Genomic DNA, 20,598 nt, shown 5'->3' on the forward strand with positions numbered 1-20,598 from the left:
ATTTCACACTCCTCGTTAGAGACATTTAATCATAAAAAGCATCTGGATCGTACGACGCTGTGCTCTGACTATGATGGTATAGAGCAAGACTTATGTGTGTGTGTGTGTGTGTGTGTGTGTGTGTGTATTTTTAACAGCGTCTGGTCGGCTGCCAACATTGTCATTATTTTTTTCTACACATAAATGTAATGAACGTTATTTTCATAGTTCCTCTTTCTAAATACTCAGAGCAAGGACAAAACTAAAAAAACTAAAAAAAAAAAAAAATGACTCCACCTCTTGGTATCACACTTTTAAAGGTCACTGTGTGTGTGTGTTAGTTTGTGTGTGCGTGCGTATGTTGCATGTTAAGCGCTTGTGTGTGGTCATATTTTGGGCTTCACATCTTTTCGAATGTTAAAACCTGTAAAGACTTTTAGAGTGAAGGTTTCTGAGTCAGGGTCCGGGTGAAGTAAAGAGCTGAGAATCCATTGTGTCAGTGGAAAAGATAGAAAGTTGAGTTGTGTGTGTGTTTTTGTGTGTTTGTTGCCACAGCGCGGTGCGGTTGGCTGTTTCTCTTTCACTCCACTGATCTGGACAACAAACATGCAAATGAAGCTAGAAGAAAAAAAAAGTCTTGAAATAATGATGTGTTTTTTCTTTTTTTTTACTCATTTCAGGCTCGAAACAAACAGAATGGAGAACTGGCAGCTATTAAAGTCATCAAGATGGAGCCGGGTGAGAATTTTATTTCAACACTTAAATTTTTTCAGGATAAACTGACCTCGTCTTAAAGATCCTGCCGCATTTTCTGCATTTCTTACGATGCTGCCGTGGCGGATGTTTAACTGAGGTTTGGGGCTATGGTTAAAGAAAAGTTTTTCATATATATAACACAACAACAAACATTTCTAAACACACAAATATTTCTGAACAACCCCCACCCACCATCAAACACTCAAGGTAAAGAAAATGATACGTAAATTAAATAAAATAATAAGAAAGTAAATATAACAATACAAATAAATAAATCAAATTTTCATAAAATTGCATGAAGGTGTCTCATATTTCTTGAATTTACTGTTTTTTTCCTCTCACCAAGTCTGTTAAGTTCTCCAAAGCAAAGCAAGAAGCCATTTCCCGTGGCCACGTTGCAGTTGCAGAGCAGCTTTGGCTTCTTCTTGCTCCTCTGGACAAACATAACATCAAGCTTTTCTTTAGGCTTAATTTGATCTGAGCTTGTTTCAGTGTGGTGGCTCCTGTGCTCATTATGGAAACTCCAGTAAATGCAAAAATATCTGAGCCAGCAATGAAAAACAGAGGGAGAGTGATTATTCCTCACCAGCTAAACAAATAGAGGCTATAAACTGAATAATATCTTTCCAGTTAATTAGTTTGTGTTGCAGAGATGAGACACCTCGTTGACTCATCAGTTCATTATTAAAGCTGCACCGTGGTATAAAATGCATGAGCTTAAGTCAGGCTTGTAATTTAGACTATTTTGAACAAGGCCCAGCAGGAATGTATTTCAAATTTTTGTGTATGAAACTAAAAAAAAATGTCTTCTACCCAATGTGCCCTGTGTATCGTTTAACTTGCACACACAACGAACGATTATCTGAGTTTTTATCTGCCCTGTCTTTCCTGGTGGTTTCACGTGGGCGATGGTCGTAACAGACCACAGTTTCTGTTCGTTTTCGAGGAGAACACACAGGCCTTAAAATGACCCCATGAGCAGATAAATGCAGGTTTAGGAACGCAAAGTTTATTTTATTTCAAAAACTCTTCTTGCCACATGGAGCTGCAACACGTCCAGTCGTCCGTTACTGTTTTAAACTCTCTTGGGGCTCATTAGCAGATTATATAAACGCGGCGTAAAGATTAGCAGCGTTCATGTGAAGTCACTGAAGACATTTATCGACCTCTGCCACGGTCTAGATAGACAGACTCTTAACATGAGTGAAGCAGCAAGAGGCTCTTTGAATATCTGACAACAGTCTCTGACTTTGTATGTTGTTACGCTCTGGTCATGGGGGGGAAACCCTGACACAACATGAAAACACGCTCTCCCAGAAACTAGCAGCAGCTACTGAATACAGTCATATTACTCACGGGTGCTTTTTCAATTACAAAACCAAACTAAAAGGAGTAGACTAATATCATTCAACACAAAACGAAAAAGGAAAATAAAACTAAAGTGCATTACGTATATTCCCGATTTGAAAACGGATGTAAATGATGAAACGAAGCTTCCGTCTGATGAGGTCAAGGCTGCAACCAGAAAATGGACCCTAGTATCTCTCTGATAACTAGAAGAGACCGACCGGATCAGACGTAGAGAGGTGGTGTAAACCTTTAACAACCATGTAAAGTCTCTTAATAAATAAATCCATTCTCTCTGAGGGGTGAACTCCAAAAGGTCCTACGTGCACAAATCAGCCACAACAATATATATTTACACACACATAGATAGATAGATAGATAGATAGATAGATAGATAGATAGATAGATAGATATGAAGCACAAGGTGTTGATCAAGTATCCGTGCAATGAAACCCCTCCCCTCAAAAGACCCATGTCCATTCACTGATGAGTCACAGCTGATTTAGAAGCACAAGGGAGACCTACACAATATTAGGAGGGTGGTCATAATGCTACGGCTGATCGGGGTAAGCACACACGTGGGCAGAGGGTTTGACGAGACTCAGGTGAAACTAATGAGGGCGGAACACACAACCAGAAACCAATCACACAATCAACGAGTGGAAAAACACAGGAAGTAAAGCAAGACAAGAGACACGATGGAAGAAGCTTAGAAAATAAAAACAGGAAACACTAAGAAACCAAACAGGATGACAACAGAGGAACCAGAAACACAACAGCATGGCACCCGTCGTTGAGACGAGCTGAGGGAAAGACGTCTGTTTCCAGGTGTGGTGTAACGTGACAGCGATAATAATAAATCCGTTCTGTCTCTGCCTGTTTCCACAGAGGACGATTTCTCCATCATCCAGCAGGAGATCGTCATCGTGAAGAGCTGCAAACATCCCAACATAGTGGCGTACTACGGCAGCTACATAAGGTGAGATGCCCGCTTCCGTTTCCTCTTCTTCATCTGAGACGCAGCAGGTTCACTCACTCACGTCCTCCTCTGTCCTCAGAGCCAATAAACTGTGGATCTGCATGGAGTTCTGTGGAGGAGGCTCCCTGCAGGACATCTACCACGGTGAGCAGCGCTAAGAAACCGCGGTTAAAGACACATGCAGCATATAACAGGGGGGTGTAAGAGGTTTCTGCATGGAAGAACCAAAGAAATCCTACAGTTCCTGATTATTAGCAGGCAGGTGAACTAGTTCAGTCACCAATGCTGCTGCAGAAATGCACCATCTCTGCACACGGTTTCATAGCTGATACACCAGGATGTTTTTGTTTTTTTTGTTTTTTTTTTTCAAATCCAGATAGATATCCAGATTAAATCATGTCACTCTTCCCTCTACTCAAGTAACTCAAGCTGCTTTGGGGGTAAACAAAAAAAAATGGGGAATTCTTTTATTATATCTCTTACATGTTTCTGTTAAAGTCTAGAGTGTCGTTTGTTGTATATGAGCGGCAGAGGACTCGATTGTTTTTTTGTGGTTTTGCAGCCTTGTTATTTTAACGTCGTCATTTTGAGTTTTTTGGGGCCAGGAATAGAATAGTAGAACTAGAATTAGAATTAGGAAACCTTAATTTGTCCCACACAGGGGAAATTACAGTTTGCAACAGCAAAATAACAAGAATAAAGAGTGGACTGTGTAAACGATAAATAATACGATAAAAAAAGTTGAATAGAATAAACTTTGGCACATATACAAAAAGTAATTGCAAACAGATAATGATTGTCAGATATTGCACAGGGTTGTACACAGTGGTGAGTGTAATAATGTTGCACAATATTACGAGTGTTGATTGTGGAGCCCAGTTTAGATGTGAGGGAAGAGCTGGAGAGGAGTAAAGGTGGATATTAATCATCAGCTGAGAAACACACTGTGCACGTTTTAATATGAAGTTAGTTTATTGAATTGGGACAACGCACAGTAATGAACAGTGATACTACACAACACAAACAGAGAAGACTTTAAAACAACAATCATACAATAGACTGTGTGAGTTCACGTCTGATTTATTTTTAACCAGTGTTTGTTTTTAAAGTAAGTAGTTGTCTCAGTTTCAGATGTGTGGTGGGAACTTGTTCCAGGAATGTGTTCCTCTTACAGATAAGAGCGTTTGGGAGGATTAGCTCGATGCCTCAGTACATTACAGTTACTTCTAGTTAGAGCTCTCCTTCATCATCCTTCTCCATAAACATATTAGACTCTTTTTAGGACGTTACAATAATGAAAATGAAGAGGTTTCCTGACAAAACGTTTAACGGCCTTAAAGAGAGAAGTGATAGGTGACTTTAACTTTAATTAGATGCATTACAGCAGGAAACCATTGGAAAATGTGACCGTCTCTCTGAGGTCTCTTTGTGGAGTCTCCCTCTTCTCCGGTTTATTCCAGAACCGACATATAAAGTGCAAAAAATAAACGTGCACTTATTGCTATAACATGATATCAGAATATAATAATTATCCCAAAAAACAAGCAAAAATGATGGTTTTATTTTACAGATGCAGCAGCTGTCTACTCATACACAGTTTTAAAACAGTTGTATAACGCTGTGACAAACAAAACAATATTCAAAGTGCTCTGAAATCTTTTCTGTTTGCTTCTTATTCATGTTTTATATTAAACAACTGAGTCATGTTCCACAGTGACCGGTCCTCTGTCTGAGCCACAGATCGCCTACATCTGCAGGGAGATGCTACAGGTAATCACACATTTAGCTTTTAACAATAATAATAATAATAATAATAATCTTTAATAGGCTTTTATTCCGTGGAGCTCACTGCATGTGTGTGTGTGTGTTTGTGTTTGTGAGCAGGGCCTGGACTACCTGCATGCACAGAAGAAAATCCACAGAGACATTAAGGTGAGTCTGTCAGGCAGCTCGGAGGGAGCTGTGTTTATTTGTGGTGAAGCACATTTGAATTTGGCAGATGAAACGTTCAGATTGCTGTTGGAAAAACTGGGTCAGTGCAGCAGAGAATCAGATTTGAGCGGCAGCAGATATCTGAAGATCCGGGTTCAATGTGTTCTTGAAGAATCACAGTAAAATATAGTTTGTTCCATTATCCAGCAACTAATCTTTCTGTTTATTTAAGCTCAGTGGACATTACACATCTCTGAAAATCATGTTTAAACTCAGAGTACATTAAAAAAAATCCTCTGAATTAACCTTATGAACTTGAAGTGAGCTGATTTCTTTCCGTCGTGTCTGTGTGGGTTCAGTTAAAGATCACTGAGTGGGTAAACAAGAGGCTTCTACTATATAATAAGATGTTCTATTGTTTTATCTCACCCTTTTTTCCTTCCAGGGTGCCAACATCCTCCTCAATGATCAGGGCGAGGTCAAGCTGGGTAGGTGGATGTTTGCACTGTCTGCTCTCTGCACTGTACCGGTGTGTGGTAAACATGAGTCACAAAGCGATGGCTCGAATAACAACATCTCCGCTGTGTCGTTAGAGTGCGACACGACGACTGAATCCTGAATTAATGGGATTATTCTGTAAATATTTGACTTTTGCAGCAGTTTGCAGTAAAAGAAAACAGTTTTTGTGTTTTTCTCAAGTTATTTTTGCACAGCAGCAGCAGAAGGAAATGAGCTCTTTGGGTGTCGACCGAGTGGCTAATTTGTCTTTTGCTTTTATAATGTTTGTTTCCTCTGGGGTGCAGCTGATTTTGGGATCTCAGCTCAGATCACAGCCACTCTGGCCCGGAGGATGTCCTTCATCGGGACGCCATACTGGTAAGATGATCAAATACAAACATCCGTTTAAATAGTTATTTTGTGCCGTAAACATATAGTAAATGCAATAATACGTATGCACAAATGCTCAAGGCACAAAATAAATGCAGATACACTGTTCTGCTGGGAAACTTTTAGACTTTAGAGGTGGAGCCGAACCCGAAAGGAACAAATAACGTGTTTTTACAAATACTTATTTCGAACAAATAGTTTTCAAACATCCTGTCAAAAAGCTGCTTTTACTCTTGTGACCACTGGACCAAACACGACTTAACTGCATCACTAGTTTGGTCGAATGGATTTTTCTTTCCCTCTTTGACCGGGAGATTATTCTGTTACATAAATGATAAATGTTCTTGCTTTTATATAACACCTTTCTATCTATTGGTGCTCAAAGTGTTTTACAGTCACAGAGGCTCAAGGACACTTTGGTTGAACCTCTAACTTCTCCCAGTCATCAGCACAGTCATGTTCCACCCAAATCACCTCCATTAGCTCCATTTAATGCAAAACATCAACCAGTGCTGCAGATGCATCCAGAATTATAGTAGAAGCCTCTTGTTTACCCCCTTAAATCATGCTGCTGTTCTCCTCCCGTCCTCAGGATGGCCCCAGAGGTGGCAGCAGTGGAAATAAAAGGCGGCTACAACGAACTGTGCGACATCTGGTCTGTGGGCATCACAGCCATCGAGCTGGCAGAGCTGCAGCCGCCAATGTTCGACGTCCACCCGCTGCGGTAAAGACTCACGACATCAGCATCATCAGACGGACCTCGAGCGTCTGCCCACCTCAGCTCATCCACGCACAAGACACAACTCTTTACCTTTCGTGTTTGTTTATTTATGTGTCTCCTTCACCCGAGGCGACACGTTTCCTGTTGTGACCATTGAATTAAGGTCACTGATAATGAAGCCGCTGCATCAGAAAAATGTGTCGTGGCTCGACGTGTTTATTTGCACACGCACACAACACACTCACAGGAAGCAGGTTTCTAAATTAACCCCTGGTCTGAGGCCCCGTGTGGAGCAGAAAGGGTCTGTGCTAGTTTTGATTCACTGTATTTCCACTACGAGTTATTCTGCTGCAGAAGAAAAGAAAATGTAAGTCAGACACAGGTATTGTTCAGACTTTGATATAAACAGTTTATAGACACGTGCATCTCTTTTGTCCAGTTTTATTTCAGGATGAAAATGAATCACCTCTCTTGTAGACAAATAATTTATATTAAAGGGACAGTCCACATAATATATGCTTAAGTTTTCCTTAATTTAGGACGACAGACTTGTGTTTTTTTTTTTTGTTTTTTTTGCACAGGATAATTTGATCTGTGAAAACAGAGGAAGAAAAATAGGAATCCCTCCCAGAAAACTGACCCAGCTGAAGAATAATAAACTGTTTTAAATTGATTTAATTCTTCAGTAATAGATGTTCTGATGACAACTGTTAATAAGCAGGAAACTAAAGCTAAAAAAACAGAAACTGTCTACGCCGCTTACACTCACACCATCTTAGACTTTCTTTTTTTTGCTTCCCATGCACAACGGATGTCATCTGTGATGAAGACAAAGTCAAGATCTTATTTTTATATTTCAGTGACCTCTGCTCCTGAACCAGCAGGAATTTAAAACGTTCTGTGTTTGAGGCATTTGAACATATCATATATCATATAATAGAACAATGTACTATCTTTTTCCAGCTCTAATCTCCGTCGCAGTCGCACATAATAAACCTGCCCTGCAGCGCGTTTTAAAACAAACAAACAAATAAAAAACGGTGCACGTCGATGACGCACAGCAGAGCTCACCTCAAATGTTTCCCCTCATTGCATCAGATTTCATGCGGACACGCCACCGTGCAGCATGTGTTCACATTCCCACCCGAGCTCGCTGACATTCATAAAAAAATATCAAGTGTTTCCACCGCCCACACGCGTCCAGATTCATGCACACACTCGCCCCCTTACACACACACACTGTGTACTCTGTTAGCTGCAACAAACATCTCAGCTCTCAGGTCCAGCCTTAGGAAAATGCGGCACACGCGGTGTTTTACATTCGATTCTCACTGATTGCGTCTTTCTGTGTTTCTTTTCCTGTAGAGTCCTGTTTCTCATGTCCAAGAGTGGCTACCAGCCTCCGAAACTGAAGGACAAGTCTAAATGGTAACGAATACAGATGCTATATAACGAGACATCAGTTGACTGTCATTCACACCTTTAGTTGTGCCGGTCTGAAAAACAAACCCTTAGCTAAAATAGCATCGTCTGAAAAGGTCAAGACGTTTATGTCATGTGCGTATTTCTGCCCATTTAAAGTGTTACTGTCTCTCAATAAACACGTCTTTCGTCTGCAGGTCGTCCAACTTTTATAACTTCGTGAAGGCCATGCTGGTGAGGAACCCCAAGAAGAGACCCAGCGCCGCCAAGATGCTCTCGGTGAGTACCGCTCGCTCGCATGTGCTGCGTTCAGGTTCGTCACGGTGTCATTTCTGCCCCAGACTGACTAATCAGGGGATTCTAGAAAAGACCGGCGCACAGAGAAGGGACAGAAGAAGACGAGGTGTCAGCAGAGCTGGGAAACGGTTGATCATAGAACGTCACGACACGTTCACGTCGCATCATTACGAAAACGAAACATGTGAAACGCTGATTTGCACAGACATGTCATTATTTTAAAGTACCGTGCTCTCTTTTGGTGATGAAGCCTCAACGTAAAGCTGTTTCAGACGATCGTTTCAGACGCTTTGTTTCATTCTCTGACCCCAGAAGGCTGTTAGTTAAAGAAATAAACCTCTTAGAAGCAGCTCCAACTGCAGACACACAGTTAGAGATGAGCTAAAACTAAAGAACCAGATGTTGCCTTCAGGAGTTGTATTTTAGTTTACGTGGAGAAGAGACACAGATCTGAATCAAGCAACTGTTTGCTAATGAGACATCATATTCGAACCAGCTTTTTTCTGCTGCCACCAGGTGGTCAGCTTCAGTTCTTCTTCTCTCGGTCTTAACCTTCTTCATCTTCTTCACTTTTTATTCCTCCCCTTTCTCCCTCTGCAGCACATGTTTCTGACGCAACAGTGTCTGAACCAGGAGCTGACTCTGGACCTGCTGGAGAAATTCCGACACCCGGAGAAGCTGAAGACCTGCCACGTGTCCGAGGACGAGGAGATGGAGGTCAGACTCTCAGCTAAATAAAGAAACCCGTCAGATTAAACCTTACGTGGTCATATTCACCACAAACATAAAGAAAAAGAACACAGCATATAAAACATTAAGTAACAGTATAGTATATAGTGTCTGTGTCCACCAAATTATCTGTAGCATGGTTAAGTACACAGAAAGATTTACCAATGACCTCCTGGATTACAGAGTGAAGCCCTTTCCTGAAAGTCTGGATGCGGTCACATGACCACAACAAGTAGATAAATGTATCTTTGAGTATCTTACATTTCTAAGAACGATTGGAGGTGTCAGAGTACACGTACTCTGTGTATAATAAGTTCAAAAAGATTTAAAGTTCAGTTCATATAAAGAGATAAAAGTAGACTTTTAAGGGGGAAAATCCCCATTGTAGATCTTGTCACAGTCTAGAGGATTAAATGTCACCTCCACATCACCAGCCTCAGATAATCGTAGCCTGAAGAATCAGAATAAAGTAAAGTAAACTAGAAATCTTGGAAACTGGTCCTTGGGGAGATTTGGCCACAAGAGAGACCCCGTAAAGTGCTGAATTTATTTAAAGATACTTAAAAATCAGCCCTGATTGGCTTGAATGACTTAACAGAGTCAGAGATCAGTGAGTATCTGACTCCTAATCTGTGCTGGTGAATCTGGATTCAGAGCCAGAGGAGAACAGAGGGAGATAACAGGGCCTGGTGCTATTTATAAATATACATTATCATCATTTTATATTCAATATTAAGCTTTTCAAATACTACACAGGTATATCATGCACTGTTAGCTTCTCTCCTGCTAATATTGCAGCGCGTGTCTGGAATTTCCCCTGGGGACTAAATAAGGGTGTCGGCCAATTGCGGGGAAACCTGGCAGAGACAGCGCGTAATATGGGGCCCTGTGATTGGCTCGCCAGTGATAGGGGCGGGGCTTACTGTTTACAGAGCACTTAGATTGACAGGAGTGAAGTGCTGACTGAAAGATAACGTCTTCTGCTTCCATTTATCGCTTTACTGAAACATGTTGCATCCATGTTGATAGTATAATATCATATTTAGGTTTGTGAGGTGAAATTGTGTTTAAAAAAAATTTTTGAAAAATGTCTAATCAACCAAAATACCTCCACAGGTTCTCCTGTTATAAACAATTATATTGTTCTTGAGATAATTTAGTTGATCTATATTGCTGTTAAAAAGGAGGAGAGTTAATCATTCTGGGATGGAAAAGCAGCGTTCAGGTCTTTAATGTGTCGTGAAGTGTCTGAAAGCGTTAACCCGAGTGTGTTCCTTGTTGGTTCAAGAAGACGCCTCCTGGATCTTTGAGGAGGATTCAGTCCATCAACAAACACAACCGAGCAGAGAGGACCAACTCTGACATCAGCTGTAAGAAATCCATTACTTTTTATCATTCGACGCCGTAGCTTAGTTACTTATCATACAAAAATATAAGCACATACAATAACTACTTCTCAGCTTTCATTCAACGTGTCAGTCACACTTAATATTGCAGGAAATGTGAAATGTTTCATTCTCTGTTTCTGGTTCAATTCTGTTTCAATTCATTTTTATTTTATTTAAGTTTTATTTAAGCCTTTTTACTTGTGTCATCCTCAGTGGAACAGATCTACACTAAGAGGCCTTCGAAGAGAGAGTCACCAAGCATAACGGCAAGTTTGTGACATATACACAACACCACACCACATCAGCCACAACATTATGACCACTGGCAGGAGAAGTAAATAACGTTTAAACCATCTTGTGTCAATTCAGTGTTCTGACTGGAAGCTTTTGGACCTGGCATTCATTTGTGTGGATGTTACTTAGACATGTAGCCCCCACATAAGACCAGACCAAACACCCCCACCCCATAGCAATGACACTCCTTGATGACAGCAGGATGCAGCCTGACACAAACATGCTTTAGGAACAACTCCAAATTCCTCCAAATTCCCTAGATCCTGAACTGATCAAATACTTATAATATCATAATGATGTGCCAGTTCGGTGTAGTTACGTATAGTAGGAGAGGAAACACAGGAGACACATGCAATGTGCAGACATTTTCACGGCTCTAAAAGTCTCTGATTGAAACCTCCTTGTTGTTTTATTTGTCTCTTATAGTTAAGACCAGCGACTGGATCAACAGGCAGCTCCAAGAGTCCAGACAGGTACGACCAGTCCCAGAGTCTCTGAGACGCACTTAACTCCCCGTACATGATTAAAATGTTAATGTTTGTCTCTCAGGGACCAGGACACAGAATCAGACGATGACTACGACGATGTGGACGTGTAAGAAATCATCACACACTTTCACCAAATCCAAATTCACCAAATGAATCTGTTAAGACTGGAGCTCAGTGTCTGACACACCACAGCGCCCTCCACCAGACATCCCTTCATCTTTTTCTCTCATTACTCAGTTTATTGTTGTATTCTTTATTAAATTGTCCTGACTCCGTCTTTCTGTGTGTTTTCAGCCCGACGATGCAAGCCACCGGGTAAGATGAATAAACTCACATCTGTGTTAATGTGTGTTAACCTCATAAACAGACTGAACCAACGCTCTGTGTCTCTGCCAACAGCCTCATAATGCACAGCGATGAGACGCCACCTCCACTTCCTCCAAAGGTGAATATTGACTGGGACAGAAAACATATATGTGGCACCGCTGTGGACTTTACTGACTGAAATCTAAGCTTCATTTCTTTAAGATTAGATTAAGATCTTGAGGTATTTGGGATTAGTGGGACCTAGGAAGTATAAATCATCTTTGCACTGGAAGTAGTTTTTGTAAAGAAATATGTGGATATAAGGATTATTTCACTGTATATTACAGTTTAAGTCCCCAAACAATAAAACTGTTTATTTTAATTGCAAAAGCGGAATTGGAAACAGTGAAATCCCAACGTCCTCAAATGTGTACATGCGATTTTGCTAAATTTTCATGTCATATGAAACCAGAAAAGTTAATAAGCATAAATAAACAAGTGTATTGACCCTTCGCTACCAGTGCATATCAGACAAAATTGTCTCTGTATGACAACAACAGGACTAAATGAAGCAGAATCAGCTGCAGCAAACCTAAAACATTATGTCCCCACATGAGGACGCTGGGTCTGAGGAGGTTATATATTGGTTAGAAATGTCATTTGACTAATAAAACTATTATGGAAATTGTTAAATTGGACCAAAAATGGGCCCAGACCATTGAGTTAAATCAACATCGACAAAACTCACAAGAAATCAAGACAATGAATGACTTTAGGTTTAAGTTTACAAGTTGTATTAAATTGAGTTAAATATCAAAAAACTTCATATGTTGGACAATATAACTGTTAAAGAGAAGAAAAATGTTCACATAACTTAATGGGGCTGGAATATTTTATAGTGTAGACGTGTGCTGCAGAATAAAGTCTTATAATGAGAAATCCAAAGTTGCTAGAACTCTTGCAGACTGATTTTAAAGCTACCGCTGAACTGTTTTTAATCCTCATTAACTATTGAGCAGATCTGAGCCGATTTAAACTGTTTTAACCCTTTAACATCCCTCCACCACTTAGACTGATTCAGACCGAGACCATGGATGAGCTCCAACATGTTCATGAACAGCGTTCAGTTTACCTGTATGTCTTTATGTCTCTGTGTGCAGCCCAAAGCTCGGACCAGCTCAGAGGAAAGCATGGCGAGCGAAGACGATCGAACGAGAAACCCCTGCTCCCTGTACGCCCCCAACACTTCCCCCCTCATACGGACGTCCAGCGGGACGCACGTCCGACCTCCACCCCACCCACGAGCCTCCAGACACTCGGGTGAGACCAGACGCAGAGCGGAGCAGTTAACATCCCTGTGGTGTTTTCAGTATTTTGTATAAAATACTAAACTAACATCGTTCTCTCATTGTGTGTGTGTGTGTGATCCAGACCCTGCATCCTTATCTGTCCACGTAAATGAGATCCCAGCAGACCTCCTTCCTCCTGAGCTCCCCCCTAAAGGCATTCGCAGACGGCCAACACCATCAAAGGTGAAAAAAATCGATTTGTCTTTCCTTCTGTTTTTATTTTTATATTATTTCCTCTTTGCCTCAATCAGCCAATCATTCAATCAAACTTTATTTATAGAGCACTTTTCATACAAAAGATGCAGCCCAATGTGCTTTACATAAAAACAACAACAAGACAACAACAAAAAACAATAGACACAAGAAACCTCACTCACACATGCAGATTTAAAGACACTGAGGAAACGCTATCCTACCCTCATCACTTTGGAGTTAAGGAAACACTGGAAAGATAAAAGTAACTGTATTAAAATTATTAATTCAATTAAAAGCCACTAAAAATATGTTAAAATGAGTTAAATGCCAGACTAAAATAATAAAAGAAATAAAATTCAATTAATAACCAGACTAAAAAGATAAAAAATTAATAGAATAAGTTAAAACAAGTTAAAAGCCAAAATAAAAAGATAAAAATAATAAAAAATAAGTTAAAATTAAGTGCCAGAAAATGATAAAATTAACGAAATAAGTTAAATATGAGTTAAAAGCCAGACTAAAAGATAAAATAAATAAAATTCAATTAACAATCAGACTAAAAAGATTAAAAAAAATTAAATTAGTTAAACGTCAACGCGAAAATAATTAAAAAAAAGTAAAATTCAGTTAAAAATCAGACTAAAAAACATGAATTATTAAAATAAGTAAAATTCAATAAATAACCAGACTAAAATGTAAATAAAATTCAATAGAAACTAAGACTAAAAACATAGGTTTTCAGTTTGCTTTTAAAAATAGAAAAAGAAATAGAATCAATGTGTGTGACAGGAAACCTACAGACTCATACGATCATGGAGGAAAAATCATCCTCTCGTTTCCCTTTCGAGTCCCCACGTCTTTTCTCGACGTCATGTTTTTGTTTTCTTGTTTCTCGTTCTCAGGACCGTGCTGAGTGTGCCAGCCCCGTCATAAAGAAACCTCCCGTGAGTTTCTCCTCCTCACAGCAGCTTACATGAGTCTGATGTTTTTCAGACTGTTCAGTGGTGACTCGTTTAAACTCAGCAGCTTCTGCATTTATTAGATTATCAGATCAACAATTAAAACACAGATAAAACTGGTTCCTTCGTCTGATTTCCTCTCATTTTCTTTCACCATCTTTTATAAGTGAAAGATGTTTATTCGTCCTCTCTTCTGTCCTTCTCTGCAGGTCTACTTTAAAAAGATCTTCCACGGATGTCCTCTCAAAATTAACTGCTCCACCACCTGGGAAAACCCCGCCTCCAAAGGTTGTGTCACAGAAAAGAAGAACTCAGTGAACTTTTTATCTGGTTACGTTTGTGTCTGACCATCCGGTGCCTCCTCTTCTCTCCTCTTCCTCCCTCAGACCATCATCTGATCCTGGGGGCGGAGGAAGGGATCTACACCCTGAACCTGAACGGCTCCGAGGCCACCATGGAGCTGGTACAAGCTTTATCTAATTTAAATGACAAACATTCAATTAAACAGCTCCTCTAAGTACGAATGAATGAACGAAGAATGAATGGATGTCTCCTCTTCCTCCTCCAGTTGTATCCTGGGAAGTGCACGTGGGTTTACACCATTAAAAACATCCTCATGTCTGTATCAGGTAAACTGCGCCGATAACGTTTTAATGGGATGCTGGAAAGTTTCACTTCACTGAGGGTTTATTTTAGCCGCAACAGCTGTATGACGGACTAAAGATATGAAACGAAACTGAAATAGCCGGGTGAGGTTTCAGATCTAAGTGGCTGGTGCGAGTTTTATTAGGAACATCTGTGTTACATCTGTGTCAATCAGAAGATGTTGTTCATATTTTTCTACTTCTATATTTGGATGCATCCATCATCAAAGAGTTCATGATTGATAAAGATCTTCCACCAGTCATTTAGAACTGAAGAAGGAAACATGTTTAAGAACCTCTATAGGTCTTGTCTTTGTTTTAGCTTAATTTTCTGTCATTTTTATTCTCTTGTCTTGTTCTTTTTTTCTATATTGTTCTCTTTTAAAAACTGTCGTGACGTCATGTCACGTTAACCACATCGCGCCTTGTTCTTATGGCGCTGCACAAATAAACTAACACACGTGACGCTAAAGCTCTGCGTTTCTGTGGTTACGATGGTTTGCATGTGTCTTTTTTCAGGTGTTTCTTTTTTTTTTTTTTTTTTTTTAAAGACCCGACTGATACATGATCGTTCATTTTAACTTCGATTCTGATTCTGTGTTTGCAGGTAAATCCTCGCAGCTCCACTCACACACTCTGAAGGAGCTGTACGAGCAGGCGAGGAGGGACCAGAGGATGGTCCCCTTGGCGACTCACAGACTGTTACCTAGGTAACGCCAGGACTCTGTGTTATATCACTTTCACTGACGAGGCTGAAAAAAATCTCCTAAAAACTTCATGGTCTGTGTTGTGTTTAGAAAATGTCCAGTGACGACTAAAATCCCCGACACCAAAGGCTGCAAGACCTGCTCAGCTGGTGAGAACAAACTGGCTTTTATTTAATCGCTTTTATGTTGTAATGTTGTAATTTGCGATGCGTTTGTTATGAAAAGTTTGATGATCATCGTCGTATAAAAGAAATGATGCTCAGATGTGCTGTAGCTGTAGTTCCCTGCTTCCTGTAGCTCTGTTTGCAGCCTCAGTGCTGATCTGATTGTGTGTTGCTGTGTCTCTTGTAGCTGATAACATGCAGGGAGGAGGCGCGTTCCTGTGCTGCGCTCTAGAGTCCAGCGTGGTGCTGCTGCAGTGGTACGAGCCCATGCACAAGTTCATGCTAATTAAGGTACGTGGGTCAAAGTGTTTGTGTGAATCACTCCTGAGGACAGTGAACCACCTCTCAGCGCATTAATAGTGACTGTGGTAAAAGAAGAGGTGCACGAAAACTAAAATATGTATAACTTCAGTTGTTTACTCGGTCCATGCTTTCATTTCAGAGTAAAACAAGACATTAAACTACATACATTTAAATAAAAAAAGAAATATTCTAAAACTTTTGACTACATGTACATACATACACAGTGCATACAAAAAATAAATCAAAACAAAATCATGCACTTTGCAGTTTTGAGTTCACTGCCTAAAAAGGAGGGAGCTGAAACAGTAAGAAAAGAAAAAAAAGAGAAAGAAAAGAGAAATAAATAAACAAACACCAGCTGTGATCAGACACTTTGCTCTGTTCTTCATGACAACCCTATTTTTGTACGACTTTTTGAATGTATTTGTGTTTGGACGTCTCTTCTGTCCTTCATTCCCCCCAAATTAACCTGCAAACAAACATAACATCTGCTTTCAGTGCGTTTGGTTTCTGAGGTGTGATTATTAGATGTCGGTGTGAAGGCAAACTGTGGAAGAAACCTTTAAATGTTTCATGAGATGAATAAATTGATGATAATCGAAGCTTTTATATTTGTAACTGTATAACAATCACAGCCTTTTCTCCTCCTACTCGTCTTTGAGTAGTTTTTTTATTGACACCAATAAACGTTTGAGTTAAGAGCTTTAGTATCGGAGCCAGTTTTACCGTGTTACAGGATTAAATGTCCTTAAATGAAACTCTTCACCTGAACTCTTCCCTCAGCATTTCGACTTCCCCCTGCCCAACCCCCTGAGGGTGTTTGAGATGGTGGTGGTGCCCCAGCAGGAGTACCCCCTGGTCTGTATCGGTGTGTCTCGGGGGTCCAGCCCCAACCTGCCGGTCGTAGTAGAATATATCAACCTCAACTCCAACACGTCCTGGTTCACCAACGCCGGCCTGGGTAGGATGACGCTGCACGAGAAAACACTTTACAGCAGAAATCAGAACTTTAAGGGAAGTTTGACGTTAATGACGCTGTGTGTGTTGTTACAGAGAAACCGTGTCCAGATGTTGTCCAGGTTAACCAGCTGGACAGCAGCTCTCTGCTCATCCTCATGGAAAGTAAGTAAAGCTTCATTTAACATGTGTCACTATCATTCAGCAGCATATTCATTAGTGTTTTCCAGTTAAACCACGGTTCATGCATCTCAGCAAATCACATTGCAACAACAAACACAAGTTCCAACTCGGCCTAGCGCTGTTTATAAATATATATTATTATTATCATTTTGCATCAAATATGAATCTATTCAGATTTTGCACAGATTCGAATATTCCGTTTTTAATTCAAACATGTGCAACAGTACAGTGGCCGGGCCAGGGCAAAATTTAAAAAATCAACTCAAGATTTTGCGACATCCTAATTTACATATTCAAATAAACTCCTGCATAAACTTGTGCAGGAGAGATGGAAGCCAAAAAAGGAAAAACTTATCTACAAATGTAAAGTAAAATTAAAGAACAATAAGACAGAAAGAAATATATATATATACACACACACATATATGTAGATACAAATACACAAATTTGGAGGAAATTAAGATGAACGGAAGCTACATTGTGCAAAATCAGTAGCAAAAAATTAAAAAACTAATTCAAGTGCAAAAATTCAATATATATTAAACAATATTAAATGCAATATAAATGTGTTAACAGGTGATTTAAAAGCTACAAATATGTCAGAAGTTTTGTCCTAATAATGCTACAAGAAGTTGTGGTGTTCTGGTTTAAGGATCTCAGCTCCTCGTTATCAGATCTGTTCCCTCCCTTTAACCACATGCTCTGTCTACTTTAATATTTCCACTGTGATATAAGTTCTGAACCTCCGTCCCCACAGAGACCGTCCAAATCGTGGGTCTGGAGGGGGAGTTGAAGGGCAGCAGGCTCCAGCCCCACGAGACCACCTTCACCCACGACGTGGACTCCATAGGTGAGAAACTAACCCGGCGACTCGCCTCGTAGACGTTAACGAGCTCCGTGCTGACTCTCTGCATCTGTCCAGTTTATTTTGAGGACACGCTGCTGGTGGTGTGGCGTCACGGTTGGCAGAGGAGAGGGAGAAGTTTCACAGACGTGCTGGAGGAAACCACCGACCACAGGAAAATCTACAGACTGGTGCAGTCAGACAGGTGCGGCTTAGTCTTCGCTCTCCGCTCCGTGTCACTCCGTCGTGTTCGAACCCTCCCCTCCTGCTCTGGGGGTTTCAGGCTGTGGCTTCTACAGGCAGTTTGGTTTGTCATTGATGCAAAATACAAAAAGAAAATGCAACTGAGCTGCAGCTGACGAGGCGTCTTCAGAAACTTGGACTCAAATTAGAATTTTCTTTTCTCCTTTACTGACAAATTTATGCCCTTTTGTCCGTTATGCACCAAGTATATATGGATTTAACAAGTTGTCAACAAAGTAGCACAACAGAGTATTATGAAAATATGCACAACGTGCTTAACAATCTCGACACGTGCAGCCAACCAGGATGGAAAAAGTGGTTCTTTCTGGAACAAGTCAAAACTGAAACTGAAACGTTTCCCCACGAATACAGAAATACAGAAACATGTTTGGAGAAAACCATGAACTCTTACTCCCACGACAATCTCAACCAGGGCAATAGCATTATTTTATATTAGAGAATAAATCTGAACAACGTCACGATTCTTTTCTGATTCTTTATTGATCCAAATCAATTAATTCGCAAAATTGAGAGATGTAGAATCAGCCAGAAACAATAAAGTGTCAGGAATCACTACATTACTTCAGCTACTACACAAATACCCTGTTTAGAGTGTGTCAGCTCATGCATCACAGAGTTCTGTGAGTGTGTCTGTGATGTTCAGACTCATAGTTTGAGATGTCAACAGGCTAACGTTTGCTTTGGCTAATTATGATTCATGTGATCCCAACTCAAAGTATTAGATAAATAGAAACTTCCACCTGGTGATGAATAAAAAGATATTTCAGTTTACTCGGATCACATGGAATTATCTCCGCTTGGAGCTGCTGCAGCTGAAGAGACTCATTATGACATGAATTATTTATCTGCAGATGGTTTAGAAAGCCGAGATAAAGCCTCATAAACCCTTCGTTTTCACTACGCCTCCTCATGCAGCAGCTCTTTACTCCTGAATCTGATCTAATATGTTGAATCCGATGCTTCAAACTCTCTTACAATAGAAGGAGGAGACGGAGGCACCGCCCTCTTGTCTTTGGTCGCACACAATCAGCTCAGCTTCTGTGTGTTGAAAACAAATCGTCTTAGTTGAGAATGCAAACACGCTGGTGTTGAGTATGTGTAAGGTGTTTGGTATGTTAGCGTGCTAACGTTTGCTTTTGGCGATTAAACTGTTTATATGTAGAACAGAATAGAAACGCAAACAGGTGAGACGTGAGTCTGCTCATCCGAGACCAGTTCAGGTTAAAAACGAAATAAATATGAATCAACATTTGCACCTGACTGGTGCCTGCGTCTCTGTGCAGCATTTCATAGCATAAACCAGAGGACGACCAAACCATGTTTCTTATCGTTATTAATGAAGCTGTGCTTCCTTCCATTCACGTCAGATTCACACTGTTGAAGCCTGTAAAGCTTCCACTGACTTTAACCTCCTGAGACTCTGCGTCCTCACATGAGGACAGGTTTTATGTTTGTGTAGCTTGTTATTCTGCTTCATTTAGACCTTTATCTGCCATCTAGTGGTAGCAAAGGGTCACTACACTAGTCAGTGTGAAAGCATGATAGCAAAATCTTTATTTTTATGGTTGAATGTTTAGTTTTTATACGTCTTAGCTCCTTGGAGGAATTAACGGCACATAACAAATAAAAGCTCAGGTCTCAGGAGGTTAAGCTAAAGGTTTAACACCGAACCCTGACGTGTGACCTTCTCGTTGCAGGATGGTCGTCTTGGAAACACACCAGACCGAGGACCAGTCGGGGCTGTCCAACCTGTACGTCCTGGAAATTGCTGAGAACTATGTCATGCTGCCCTGACTTCCCCCTGCACCGCGTGGGGAAACTCCCCAACCCTGATTCTGTGTGAATGTCTCGTCCGGGATTCAAAGCATTCGAGGGAGGAGGACAGAAACATTTGGGTCCGTCATCATTAGGCTTGACTGGCACGACTGTGCCACAGTGTTTAAAATTTCAAACAGGAAGAAGGAGGTGATGGCATTGTTGTGTTGCTGCCTTTGTCCCTCAGCCTGAGGGAGTCCACTCTTATTTATGTTACTTTGGTTTGTGAGATTCAGAACAATCTTGACTGCTGAGAAAAACCCTAAGTGAACAGAGCGGGGAGGCGACGAGTGTCTCCTTCCCGTCTGTCACAGTGTTGTCGATCAGCAGCTGCCTGCAGAGACTGAACGCTGTGGAGGAAAAAAAGGACTTGCAGCACACGGCGGCGCTGCTCATGCTGTGTGTTTGGTGACCTGAGCTTGTATGTCAGTGCTGGATCAGAGATGCACACCTTTTTACTGCTGTTACACTGTAATAAAGTTAATGAACACAAGACGAGGTGAACTTTATTGATCTGGGAGGGGGAGCGGGATAAATGGGTTAATGAAAGGTGACAGCATAGTTAATTAAGTCATCTGGGGTTAGCTCGTTTAGGTGGACTGAGGATGCAGTTTGTTTGTGTTTGTGCAGGCAGAAATCTGCTCATGTCCAATGCAAAAATCCTTTAATCCTCTGTAGATAAATATCC

At 40.6% G+C, this 20,598-nt stretch overlaps 1 protein-coding gene across 2 annotated transcripts in view; it reads left to right on the forward strand.

The window, feature by feature from the left end:
• LOC125013439 (mitogen-activated protein kinase kinase kinase kinase 5-like) overlaps positions 1-20,403 on the forward strand; it is a 33,990-nt gene extending 13,587 nt beyond the window's left edge. Inside the window, exons 2-32 of one of the 2 annotated variants that reach the window (XM_047594122.1) lie at positions 660-717; positions 2,971-3,061; positions 3,141-3,205; positions 4,776-4,831; positions 4,946-4,993; positions 5,439-5,481; positions 5,797-5,869; positions 6,474-6,605; positions 7,968-8,030; positions 8,222-8,303; positions 8,922-9,038; positions 10,339-10,420; positions 10,652-10,704; positions 11,159-11,205; positions 11,282-11,326; positions 11,515-11,535; positions 11,620-11,665; positions 12,687-12,846; positions 12,958-13,058; positions 13,973-14,014; positions 14,239-14,317; positions 14,416-14,492; positions 14,598-14,658; positions 15,281-15,383; positions 15,471-15,529; positions 15,732-15,835; positions 16,631-16,808; positions 16,901-16,969; positions 17,745-17,837; positions 17,910-18,036; positions 19,793-20,403. In XM_047594122.1, coding sequence (XP_047450078.1) covers positions 660-717; positions 2,971-3,061; positions 3,141-3,205; positions 4,776-4,831; positions 4,946-4,993; positions 5,439-5,481; positions 5,797-5,869; positions 6,474-6,605; positions 7,968-8,030; positions 8,222-8,303; positions 8,922-9,038; positions 10,339-10,420; positions 10,652-10,704; positions 11,159-11,205; positions 11,282-11,326; positions 11,515-11,535; positions 11,620-11,665; positions 12,687-12,846; positions 12,958-13,058; positions 13,973-14,014; positions 14,239-14,317; positions 14,416-14,492; positions 14,598-14,658; positions 15,281-15,383; positions 15,471-15,529; positions 15,732-15,835; positions 16,631-16,808; positions 16,901-16,969; positions 17,745-17,837; positions 17,910-18,036; positions 19,793-19,889 — 2,472 coding nt within the window. In that variant the 3' untranslated portion in view covers positions 19,890-20,403. The remainder of the gene's footprint in view (positions 1-659; positions 718-2,970; positions 3,062-3,140; positions 3,206-4,775; positions 4,832-4,945; positions 4,994-5,438; positions 5,482-5,796; positions 5,870-6,473; positions 6,606-7,967; positions 8,031-8,221; positions 8,304-8,921; positions 9,039-10,338; positions 10,421-10,651; positions 10,705-11,158; positions 11,206-11,281; positions 11,327-11,514; positions 11,536-11,619; positions 11,666-12,686; positions 12,847-12,957; positions 13,059-13,972; positions 14,015-14,238; positions 14,318-14,415; positions 14,493-14,597; positions 14,659-15,280; positions 15,384-15,470; positions 15,530-15,731; positions 15,836-16,630; positions 16,809-16,900; positions 16,970-17,744; positions 17,838-17,909; positions 18,037-19,792) is intronic. The other variant, XM_047594124.1, reaches the window with a different exon arrangement.
• Positions 20,404-20,598: the final 195 nt, after the last annotated feature.

Source organism: Mugil cephalus, chromosome 9 (genome assembly GCF_022458985.1).
Source record: "Mugil cephalus isolate CIBA_MC_2020 chromosome 9, CIBA_Mcephalus_1.1, whole genome shotgun sequence".
Classification (NCBI taxonomy): Eukaryota; Metazoa; Chordata; class Actinopteri; order Mugiliformes; family Mugilidae; genus Mugil; species Mugil cephalus.